The sequence below is a fragment of the Carlito syrichta genome, unplaced genomic scaffold, assembly GCF_000164805.1.
Source record: "Carlito syrichta isolate Samal-C Ts95f unplaced genomic scaffold, Tarsius_syrichta-2.0.1 Scaffold288046, whole genome shotgun sequence".
Taxonomy (NCBI): domain Eukaryota; kingdom Metazoa; phylum Chordata; class Mammalia; order Primates; family Tarsiidae; genus Carlito; species Carlito syrichta.
The window spans coordinates 1-12,339 of NW_007232142.1; the positions used below are offsets into that span (position 1 = coordinate 1).

The 12,339-nt window shown below is 53.1% G+C and overlaps 1 protein-coding gene across 1 annotated transcript; it reads right to left on the reverse strand.

Annotated features, from left to right (window-relative positions):
- Positions 1 to 7,364: 7,364 nt before the first annotated feature.
- Positions 7,365 to 11,676, reverse strand: LOC103255347 (nuclear apoptosis-inducing factor 1). The gene is made up of 3 exons (XM_008053308.1): positions 11,543 to 11,676; positions 10,958 to 11,465; positions 7,365 to 7,889 (listed from the first exon to the last, which is right to left on the reverse strand). The coding sequence occupies exons 2-3, from the start codon at positions 11,460 to 11,462 to the stop codon at positions 7,417 to 7,419; spliced, it is 978 nt and encodes a 325-aa protein (XP_008051499.1). The 5' UTR covers positions 11,463 to 11,465; positions 11,543 to 11,676; the 3' UTR covers positions 7,365 to 7,416.
- Between the last annotated feature and the right edge of the window lie 663 nt (positions 11,677 to 12,339).

The window sequence follows — 12,339 nt, forward strand, 5'->3', positions numbered from 1 at the left end:
ATATATATATATATATATATATATTTCTGAAGACCTTCCTCAGCAGGGTCTGGAGGCAGGGAGTGGTCTGGATGGGAGGGGTTAAGCGGTAGGTGGGATCAAGGATGCCACCTGAGGGTCAAGCGTGGGCAGCTGGGAGGGGAGGGGCCTATCTCAGAGTTCAGCCACAGTTGGGAACAGGGGGCAAGGTCCCTGGAGCCAAGAGCAACCAGTGGGGAAATCAGTCAGAAAATGGGCAACTCCGCATGGCTGGGAACTTGGGAGAAGATGAACAGGGAGCCACCGGGGCAGGAAAGGCCTCGCTAGGAGGTGACATCCAATCTAAGCTGGGGCCAGAAGGCGCCCAGGAGTTGGCCGGGAAGAGGTAGGGCAGAGAACACAGGCGCGCTGGCACAGCCTCCAGGTCTCTGCTGCTGGTCCAACAGGCCATTTCCATTTTTTTAAATTTATTTTTGATTTTTTGAGTTGGAGTCTCATTCTGTCACCCAGGCTGGAGTGCAGTGGTCATTCCCGGCCACCGCAGCCTCAACCTGCTGGGCTCATGCGATCCTTCTGCTTCAGCCTCCCAAGTAGCTGGAACTACAGGCAGGCACCACCACGCCTGGCTTATTTTTTGATTTATGTAGAGATGAGGTCTCACTGTGTTGCCCAGGTCTCGAACTCCTGAGCTCAAGCCATCCTCCTGCCCTGGCCGCCCAAAGTGCTGGGATTGCAGGCTGAGCCACTGAGCCTGGCCTCTTATTATTTTTAATGCATTTGTTTTTATTTATTCTTGAGTTGTGGGTACCTGTGAAGTGGAGGGAATCTTGAAGAAACTTCACTCAGTGCTTTTCCACTCGTACCCCTTCCCCCTTTTACTTCCTCTCAACCTCCCTAAGACCATAAAACAGCAGGAGCCTTTTTTTCCTGAAGTTTCCCTCAGCAGTGAGATGATGTCCCACATCTGCAATACATTTGACCTCCACCCAGCACTATCCCGTGAGAAAAAGTGGGACATCTGGTGAGCTGGCAGTTGCCCTTTCTGCTCACAGTCACAGCAGGGGATTACTGGCTTGACTGTTAGTTTCGTTTTGGCTTGCTGTCTTCGTGGACTGCGATAGGGACCGGGCAGGACTAAATTTCCCAAGACAGAAGTCCCAAGGCCTCATGAGGTTACAAGATGTGGTGAGAAGACTGGCCAAAGCCAACCGAGCCCAACTAAGACCAAATGGCATCAAAAGTTGCTTGCCCTTTTTGCTCATTATATGTTAATTATAATGTATTAGCATGTTAAAAGACGCTCCACTCAGTGCCACCACACTTTATAATTACCATGGCAACTCTCAGGAGCTACCCTATAAGATTTTAAAAGGGGATAGCTAGGTGCGGTGGCTCAAGCCTGTAATCCCAGCACTTTGGGAGGCTGAGGGGAGAGGATTGCCTGAGCCCAGGGGTTCGATTTCAGCCTGGGCAACTTGGTGAGACCTTGTCTCTAGAATATATATATATAAAAATATTAGCTGGGCATGGTAGCGCACACTTGTAGTTCAGCTACTTGGAAGGCTGAAGTGAGGTCTCATTATGTTGCCCAGGCTGGTCTCGAACTCCTGGCTTCAAGTGATTCTCCCACCTCGGCCTCTCAAAGTGCTAGGATTACAGGCATGAGCCATGGTCTATGCCTCTGTCATGTCAATAAACTTGTTTTCATTTTCCAAGTGAAACTCCAGCAATGCACGTGGACTGTTCTACCTTGGAGTTGCCAGCTTTCTGTTACTGTTCTTTTTTTTTTTGAGTGGGAGTCTCACTCCGTTGCCCAGGCTAGAGTGCAGTGGCACGGTCACAGACACCCCAGCGTCGACCTGCTGGGCTCCGGCGATCCTTCTGCCTCAGCCTTCCAAGTAGCTCGAACTACAAGCGTGTGCTACCATGCCTGGGTAATTTTTGCTTTATTGTAGAGATGTGGTCTTGCCAAGTTGCCTGAGCTGGTCTTGAACCCACCGGCTCAAGCAATCCACTCACCTCGGCCTCCCAAAGTGCTGAATTACAGGCTGAGCCACCAAGCCCAGCCATTCTGTTTCTTTTATAAACTTACTTTTCGTCTTCTGCTTAGGGCTCATGCTCGAGTTAGTCCCTGCATAAAGCCAAGAACCCACTTGGCCTCTCGGGCCAAACCCCAATTCTGGGGTTCATGAGTGTCGTCTTCCTTGGTGACTGGTGGGACACCAACTTTGGGGTTCCCCAGCCTGCATCTGGAAAGCTGGGACACCTGGCAGCTCAGCGACCTCCAGCTTGCCGCCCGCCTCTTTCAGAGCACTTGCCGCCAGAGCCGCCCAGTGACGAGCTCTTCCTTGTACCGGCCTTGGGGCCCAGACGCCCGGTCTGCCTCGAGGCCTTCCTGCTCTCTGCTCCCTGTGCCCTGCCACCCTCTAGTGCCAGGGTCACATCTTTTGTAAGTTGGCTCCAACCACAAAAGCTCCCACCGCAAGGTCGAGAGAAGATTCCATCATTACGGCTGGGGAGCATCAGACACAGCAGACATGACGGCAATAGTCCTGCTTGTTGGGCATGTGGTATGTCCTAGGCACATGCTAAGAATGTCATAAGCCCAGTCTCATGAACTGAGTTCAAGCGTGTGGCCTTAGCATGCAGTGTCTAGACACAGCAAGTGCTCAATAAATGGCAGCTATTATGCCCATCGTTCCTCAGAACACCCCATCAGGTAGGTACTGTTATTTGTCACCCCTAGTTTTCAGATGGATGAAAGAAAGGTTAAGAGAAACAGTGAATATGTGGGGGGGGTACACCTCGAGCCCAAACCTGTCTGACTCTGTCTCCAGCCTGGGAGTTTTGCATGTGACAGCACTACTTTTGGGCCCTTTTTGAAAAGCTTCTCTCAAAGCATTTAAAATGTAAAAGGGGCCAGGCGTGGTGGCTCACACATGTAATCCCAGCACTTCTGGGAGTCTGAGGCAGGAGGATTGCTTAAGGTCAGGAGTTCCAGACCAGCCTGGACAACATAGCAAGACTCCTCCTCCCAGCTCTACAATAAATAAATAGACAGGCACAATGGTGCACACCTGTGGTCCTAGATACTTGGGAGCCTGGAGTGGGAGGATCGCTTGAGCCCAGGAGTTTGACACTATCATTAGTTATGATCATGGCACTATACTCCAGCCTAAGAAACAGAGCAAGACCTTGTCTCAAAAAAATAAAAACAAGTAGCCGGGCTCGGAGGCTCAGACTGTAATCTCGTGCTTTGGAAGGCTGAAGTAAGTGGATTGCCTGAGCTCATGGGTTCGAGACCCGCCTGGGCAACTTGGCGAGACCGCATCTCTACAATAAATCAAAAAATCAGCCGGGCGTGGTAGTGCATGCCTGTAATTCCGTCCACTTGGAAGGCTGAGGCGGAACGATCGCCAGAGCCCAGCAGGTCGAGGCTGTGGTGGCCGGAAGCGTGCCACTGCACTCCAGTCTGGGCGACAGAATGAGACTCCAACTCAAAAAATAAAAATAAATAAATAAATAAAAACAAGTAAAAGGTTTCAATGCTTGAAATAGTATGCTTCTATGGCTTGGAGGATTTCATTTTTTAAATTTATTTTTTTTGAGTTGGAGTCTCACTCTGTTGCCCAGGCTGGAGTGCAGTGGCATGCTCATGGCTACTGCAGCCTCTACCAGCCAGGCTCTGCTGATCCTTCCACCTCAGCCTTTCAAGTAGCTGGAACTACAGGCGTGGGCCACCACACCCGGTTAATTTTTTCATTTACTGTAGAGACAAGGTCTCACCAAATTGCCCAGGCTGGTCTCGAGCCTATGTGCTTTGGTGATCCTCTCACTTCTGCCACCCAAAGTGCTGGGATTACAGGCGTGAGCCACTGCGCCCGGCAGAGGATTTCTTTACGTAAAATTCTATGCTTCAGGAAAGATTCTCCTCAAAAATCACACCAATCTGTGTTAGTCCTTCACCAGTGCCATCTACCTGCAGCAGGTTTAATCCTGTTAAACCAGCCTGTCTTCCCTCTTAATTTGAATAAACCCAGTCTGTAGCATTTAAAGGAGTTCACCACATTCCCTTTCAAGTGCCAAGAACACTAAGACAAGCTGTTCTAGGCCTCGCTTGACCTAGAAACACCTTAAGGTCAGGTTCCAATCATCTCTAGATGACATCACATCTTTTTTTTTCTACTTTTTTGAGTCAGGGTCTTACTCTGTTATCCAGGCTGGAGTGCAGGAGCACGTCTGGGCTCACCACAGTCTCGACCTCCTGGGCTCAGGCGATTCCCTCTGCCTGTCTCCTGAGTAGCTGGGACTACAGGCACGTGCCACCACTCCCAGCTAATTTTTTGACTTTTTTGTGGAGATAAGGTCTTAATATGTTGCCCAGGCTGGCCTTGAATTCCTGGGCTCAAACAATCCTCTTGCCTCCTCCTCCCAAAGTTCTGGGATTACAGGTGTGAGCCACTGTTCCTGGCTGTGACATCAAATGTTGCTGGCAGCAAGGTCAGAGTAGTTTAGAGTTAAGAGCAATCGTTGACTGGAAGCAGCGGCATATGCCTGTAATCCCAGTCCTCTGGGAGGCGGAGGCAAGAGGGGTGTCAGGGGTTCTAGACCAGCCTGGGCAACTTGGCACATTGTTTAAGCTCTCTGGTGTTCAGCGCCTTCATCTACAAACTGAGATCATTCTTAGCACCGACTTCCTGAGGTTGTTGCAAGGAGTCATGAGATCATGCTTATAAGGCCTGGGCAGCCTCGGAGTTTAATAATTGTCAGTTTTTAAATATTGGTGAGAATGATAAAGAAAGATGCCCGAGAAGGCTGAGCTCCATCCCTCCAGAAGGAAGGTTGATCTTATTTGAATGAGTATCTCTGCTTGGCAGACCTCTCAACTGCTCGGCAGAAACTCCTCAGAACCAGCCCTCCCTGGGGCAGGCTCTGGATTCCAGCTGAGTCGAAGTCTTCCAGTCTCTAGGCCAACGCTGTTAGCCTTCAGAAAGGATCAGAATCACTCAGAGAGCTGTTTATAAGGCAGGTTCTTAGCAGTCTCCTTCCAGGAATCTAGTCTAGGTTTTGGGTAAGGTTGGGTATGTTTAACAAATGGTCCAGGAAATTTGCTCACAGGGTCCAAAATACTGCCCTAAACCAGAAATAGACACACTTTTACTGTAAATGCTTTTTTGTTTTTTGAGTCTGGGTCTCACTCTGTTGCCCAGGCTGGAGTGCAGTGGCACAATCATGACCACTGCAGCCTCGACCTGCTGGGCTCAAATGATTCTTCTGCTTTGGCCTTCCAAGTCCCTGGAATTACAGGCAGGTGCCAGCACCCCAGGCTCATTTTTTGATTGATTGTAGAGACGACATCTTGCCATTGCCCAGGCTGGTCTCGACTCCTGGGTTCCGGCATTCTTCTCACCTCGGTCTCCCAAAGTGTTGGGATTTCAGGTGTGAACCACCGCACCCAGCCTGTAAATGCTTTTGAGTAAACACTTCTAGTTTCGTGGGCCAGATGTCTGTCCATAACTACTAAACTTTGATGCTGTGTCACCAAAACAGCCGGATTCATAAATGAATGGAATAAATGGATGCAGCTGTGTGCCAATAAAATGTTTCTCACACAGATAGGTGGTGGGTCAGATATGACCTGTGAGCCTCCGCTCTTTTCTAAATATAACCAATAAACACAAAGAGATGCGTGTATACAAAAGTGATATTTCTTTAGTTTAAAAGTATGACCTGGAAAGAACTAGTCAGTTTAAGTAATCCAGGCCTCTTTATCCGCAAGTGGAACAGACACAATATTGGCTCAGATTTCCAAACCCAGAGAAAAACCAAACCAGCTCTCAAATCTTTGCGAGTCCCTGCAGCTACCCTGCTGAGGCCGTCAGGCTGTGTGGAGTGAGGGCGTCCTGGCTGCTGGGGCTGCTGCCTTCCAGCCATGCTAACAGTGTTCCTTCCTTGCCCACCTCTCTTGCTGGGCCCGATCCCTCTCCACCTCCCGGGAGCTGGCGTTGTGCCCAAACCTGCACAGGGAGGCTGGTGGCACAGAGTCACCTTCTACTAGCAGTCTTCAGGGGATCTCCCTGTGACCGCAAGAGCGGAGCTGAGCAGTTCTACACGTCCGTGCCCAGCAGGGCAACACCCTCACTAGTTTAGCTGAGATCTGGAGCCTGGAGTCGGCACCATGGGTCATGAGAGGCCAAGTCGCCGACAGCAAAACCGCAAGGTTGGGACATGCTGTGGGGAGATGCAAGGGCCTCGGTAATCAATGGTGAGTCCGAAAATGAAACAAATGCCCTCTGGGTCCAATCCTTCCAGATGTCTCAGCGGAGAAAGTGTGACGAGAAAGTGTGACGACGGGCCAGGGAATAGCACCTCCTTCAGCTTGCCGGGGTCGGCCAGCTCCTCCCCAGCACGGAACACAGAGGGCCCCACCTCTCACGCCAGCTTTGCCTCTACTGCTTCCATTCAGGGCCAACGGTGGCTTCCGGTTCGCTCAGCTGGAGGGAGTCTCAGCAGAACACGAGGTACTAGGCACTGACCGCAGCAGGGCGAGTGAGTCCAGGCGGGATGCTCAGTATGAGAGGAAAGGAGAATGGGCTGCCCTCCTCCTCCTGGAAGCCTTCCCAGGAAGGGCTCAGGTACAGAATAAATAGAGCCGGCTTGGAACAAGCCTTCTGGAAAAAGCCACAGGCCCCCTGAGCCCCCAGGCCATGGGGCAACAAGCTTCCACAATGGCGTGCCTTCTCTAAAACCGACACCAGCCAAGGCTTGACCTGAGTCAAGAGCTCTGGGGCACACCACCAGAGGGCTGCCCAGAGATGCTGTGAAGACCAGAGAGTGGCTGAGCTATCCTCAACACACACAGCATTCCGGAGCCACAGTGCAGAGGCAACCCAGGGCACTCGCGAGGGCTGGCGCTGTGCCCGGGCGGGGTGGGGGGAGCACGGCAGTAATCCGCGTCCCCTGAGAAACGAGGCACGCGCAGGAGCAGAGAAGAGCGGGCTTCCCCTCGGGCTCAGTCCCGCCGCCTCTCGAGGGAGGAAGGTATTACTGCCCAACTGCCAGCACCACTGTCGCGATCTTACTCAGAGGGACGTCACGGGGCAGGGCCGATCAGCACAGACCCCAGCAGGTTGTCCCTTACCACTGTCTTAGACCAAGTCTGGGTCGTGTCACAAGCCCTGGCTCACGACAACATATGTCCTGTCACACACACACATCTCCCCCGGCTAAACATTCTTCTGGATTTCGGGGGAGTAAGTTTGGGTCCCAAGAGCCCCACCAGTGCCTCTTCCCAGTCTCCCGGATTTCTCAGGAACAGGGGCTCCCTAGATGTTTCCCAGAGAGGGCGCTGCCCACGGGGCCGACAGATCACGGAACCCACTTACAAGACCCCAGAGCCGTCATCCAATCATGGCAGAAGTAAGCTCGACCCCGCCCTCACTGGATAATGCCATCTGGCTGCCCGTTCTGAGTCACCTGTCCGGGCTCGGAGGCAGGGGCAGGGCTGGGCGTGTGGCTCTGCAGATAGCGGCGGAAATCCTTGATCACGGGCCGGAGCACCTGGATGAGGACACTCAGGGCGGCCTGGGTGCCCTCCATGGCCTGGGCCTGACGCTCCTGGGCACAGGCCTGCACCTCTTGTGAGCGGCGGATCATCTGTAGCAGGTCGTTCTGCTGCTCCAGGTGCTGGGCGATCTCCTTCACATGCAGGTTGGTGACCCGCTGCTCCTGGATCAGCTTGGCGGAGTTGAGGGCGATGCGGCTCTTGAGTGCCTGCGGCTTGACAGAGGCGTCCGCGTGCTGGGCCATCATCTCCACGGGGGCCTCGGCCGGCAGAGGCGCGGGGGCCTCGGCTGTGCAGTACTCCACCACGCCCTCCTCCAGCGTGTGATAAGTGGTCTCTGTGGGTACTGCAGGGAAGAAAGAACAGAGGCCAGGGCAGGTTACTTTCTGGAAGGAAAGATGCTGGCCGAGTGGGTAGGAAGGAGGCCATGACGCCTTGTCCTGGAGGATCTCCCAGGGAATTCTGGCCTCCCCTGGTTAAATAGCTATTTATGTGAAAATCTAGAATCTAAGAATCTTAATCTACCTGGAAACCAAAGGGCCAGTCATGGATCTGGCAAAAGCAAAAATGCTAATAAGAAAACTAGCAAAACTGACTGGGCACAGTGGCTCACACCTGTAATTCCAGCACTTTGGGAGGCCAAGGTGGGAAGACTGCTTGAGCTGAGGAGTTTGAGACCAGCCTGGCCAACATAGCAAGACCCTGTCTCTCGTTTTAATAAAATAAAAAAATATGACTGGGCATGGTGGCTCAGGCCTGAAATCCCTGAACCTTGGGGGGCAGAGGCGAGAGGATTGCCTGTGTCCAAGGGTTCAAGACCAGCCTGAGCAACTTGGCAAGACCTCATCTCTACAATAATTAGGAAAAAAAAAAGCTGGGCATGGTGGTGTGTGCCTGTAGTGCCAGCCACCTGGAAGCCTGAGGCAGAAGGATTGCCTGAGCCCAGCAGGTCAAGGCTGTGGTAGCCACGAGTGTGCCACTGCACTCCAGCCTGGGTGACAGAGTGAGACTTTGATTCAAAAAAAAAAAAGCAGCTGGGTGTAGTGGCTCAAGCCTGTAATCCCAGCACTTTGGGAGCCTGAGGCGAGAGGACTGCCTGAGCTCAGGGGTTTGAGACCAGCCTGGGCAATCTGGCAAGACCTCGTTTCTACAATAAATCGAAAAATAAACCAGGTGGCACACACCTGTAGTTCCAGCTACTTAGAAGGCTGAGGCAGAAGGATCACCAGAGCCTAGCAGACTGAGGCTGCGGCAGCCATGAGCGTGCCACTGCACTCCAGCCCGAGTGACAGAATGAGACTCTGACTAAAAAAAAAAAAAAAGTAATACTAGCAAAATTTTAGAGCAGGTACTACACGCCAGGCACTTTGTACTAATTTTCAGAGATGAGGAAATAGAAATGTGGGGTGACTTGCCTAAGGCCACAGAGCTCATTCAGCAGAGCCAAGAAGCAACCCAGGTTTCTCCAGTGCCAGTGCCCAATGTTGCTGATAATCCCTCCACTGAGCTGCTCCTAGCTAAGACAGTCACCTCAGTCACATGCTCTCCAAAATGCCAGCAAGCAGCAGGCATCTTGAGTGGGACTCTACATGACTTCTTTGCAGTCATACTAGTCTTACCTCCTTGGATGCTTTCTCTCTTTCTTTCTTTTTTAATGTTTTGTAGAGATGAGGTCTTATTTTGTTGCCCAGGCTGGTCTCAAGCTCCTGGCCTCGAGCAATTCTCCCACCTCGGCCTCCCCAAGTGCTGGGATGACAGGTGTGAGCTGCCATGCCCAGCCACTTGATGCTTTCTTGACTTCCATGTCCCTTGTGGCCAAGGAGAAAAGGAGGCAGGAATGGGGCAGTGGCAGCTTAAGTGCCCAATCACTTTGCGTTCCAGAAAAGCATCTCACTTAGACCAGTATTTGTCTCCCTTTCCCACCTCAATATATACTTGGGAAATACGACACTGCAGGGGCCCGACGCTCACACACACACCAGTTCCCCAAATCCCACTAAGAACCACGGATTGATCTAGTTCACAGCGAGCAGAGGCAAGTCACCGGCACAAACCCTTCTCTGAACTAAAAAGTCTGACTGACCGAAGTTAGTTCTGTTGTCGTTCATAGCTAAGAACCCTCAAAGGGCTGTTGGGGCCTCCATACGTGTGGGAGACAGAAAGCTCCTGCACCCTTTAATGCCAACAGCAGCTGAGTGTCCCCACCCCACCAGGAAGGCACCTATCTTCTTCTGGGGTCTTAGGTTTTCCCAAATGATAATGAAGGTATTCATATGCGAGGGGTCCCCAAAAGGGGAATTATCTTTTTGGAGGGCAGGCCCCTTGTAGCACGGGCTTCCCTCACTAGTACATGTTCTAGGAACCATCGACTGCAGTGGATCAGCTAGTGTTGCTCTACGTCACAATTTGTGGAAGAAACATCCAGAGCTGTGACAAACAGATGACTGGCTCCTCCACCATGACAACGCACCTGCCCATACCATGCTGAGTGTTCAGCAGTTTTTCATCAAAACTGGCAGGACCGCCGTGCCCCACCTTCCCTATTCGCCCAATCTTGTCCTGAGTGACTTTTTTTTTGTTTCCCTGAATGAAAAAGTCCTCAAAGGGAAACATTTTGCCAATGTGGAAGAGATGAAACAAAAAACAGCAGAAGCACTCAACGGCATCAAAATCGACAAGTTCAAAAACTGTTTTGAGCAGTGGAAAAAGCATCTTGACAGGTGTATTGCATCAAACGGAGAGTCCTTTGAAGGTGACCAAAGTTTAAACATATAAGAATACATACACAAGTTTTATAAATAAAGTTTGGGCTTTTTGGGCCCCCCATATGTGTCTCATCTGTCCTATTAGAACATAATTGGCCTATCGTTTAGACACCTTGGTAATCCCAGTGCTCAGCCCAGGGTTTGGCACAGAATAGACGCTAATGCTAGATGAATGAGTGAGATTAGCACCAGGAACCATGAGGTTCCCGAGCAGAACCTAATGAAGGTTTGCCGCACTGAAAACAGAAAGTCTTTGTCCAGGATCGTTGTCTCACTTGGCCATCAACATTCCCATCTATTCACTCAACAAAGACGTTCTGGCTGCCTGCTGTGTGTCAGGCCCTGTGGGGACACAGACATGGTCTCTGTCTTCAGGACCACACAGTTCAGCCAGTGGAGGTTAAGTCATGGACAAACATGGCGGCAACAGCGGTAGAGCTATCCAGCTCGGCAGAAGTCCAGCCCACGTGCTGAGGAAGTCCCAGAGAGAACAAGATCACTTCTGTCTGGGGCACTCTTGGAAGCCCTGTGGTCTTCCAAGGCCCCCAGCTGACCTTCGACCCGTGGCAGCCAACCTTCCCCAGGCCACCCCAGAGCTTGCCGGCCCGTCCCATTTATGCATGATGGCTGGGCAGGAGAGGTCACTCACTCTGTGTCAGGGTGACCGTGGCTGCAGCTGCAGTGGCTGTGGGTCCGAGGGCCACAGGGTGGATCTCCGTGGCACTGGGCAGGCTGATGATGGTGGCCTCGCCCAGCAGGTTGCAGATGCGTTGCTGCATGGGGGTCAGCAGTACGGGGGCCACAGCTGGGCCGCCGCCGCCGCCGCCTGGCCCAGGCCCGCCAGCTCCATCCTCCTCAGCGGGCCCTGGGGCCTCGCCCCCCTCCACGGCGGCCCGCACCTGGGCCACCTTGCGACGGACCTCGGTCTTGAGGTCGGACCACTTCTTCTTGACCTCTGGCAGCTCCCTGCGGCAGGTGGCCACGGCGTTGACCCTTCTCAGGATGCCGTGCCAGGCCGCGCTCTTGGCGGCCAGAGGGACCCCGGCGTTGAAGTGGTTCACCAGCAGGTGCTTCTTCAGCTCCAGCTCCTCCACGATGATCTCCACCTCCCGCTCAGAGAAGTTCATCTTCCTCTTCTTGGCTGGGACGGCCATGGCCTCTCCCCGCCCCTCTTTTAAAATAAATTATGATCCCTTCAATCCCCCCAGTCTCCGTTCTCTTTCCTCAGCCTCGCCCCTCACCACCCCCCTACAGGGGATAGGTCCGGCTGACTCAAGGCCAAGCACTAGGCCCTTGGAACCCCCCGCTACGCAAAGTGCGTAGGGCCCAGCACCGACCCGCCCGGCCGCTGCCAGCCAGCGGCGTAATGGCTTCCTGAATCTGCCTCTTCCGCCGGGGTGTGCGGAGATCCGCCCACTTCCCCTCTTCCCGCCTCCCGGCGCCTCTCCGGGAGAAGCCGCCCTCCCGGTTGGTCGCGGTTCAAGCATCACGTCGGTCACTGGCTCTTTCTGTCTGTCGCTCAGCTAAAGGGCCCGCCTACTTCCTGAAATTAGCCTGATTACTGGTCGAAAGGCGTGTCTGTCGCTCCAGAGCGCCCTGCCCCCAGCCTTTATTCACTGCCATTAGGAAACCACTCTGTCGTTCGGTTAGTACTGCGCCTACCGTGCCGTTAAGTTCGGCTATTTTATTGGTGGTTTAGGGAATCAGACTACCCAAACCCCGCTTCCTCAGTATACCGAGTGCTTTCGGCCTTGAGCCGTTGGCCGAGTAATTTTTAATTCCCTCACGAAGAAACTCTGCCTTGCCACTGCAGTGCACAGCGGCGCCCACACAAATCCTGCTTCGCCCCGAGCTTACGCGCTCTCCGTGCAAGACCGCTCCGCTCACCCTTAGGTTCCGCTGTCTAGTCAGCGCTTATCAATGGCAAGGGGACACGGGCCCCGCCGCCGGCCGCCACGTGACTTCGGCCTGTCGCGGCCCGATACCCGCGCCCCGCCCGGCTCAAGCCAATCCCCGCCTCCCTCAGCTCGA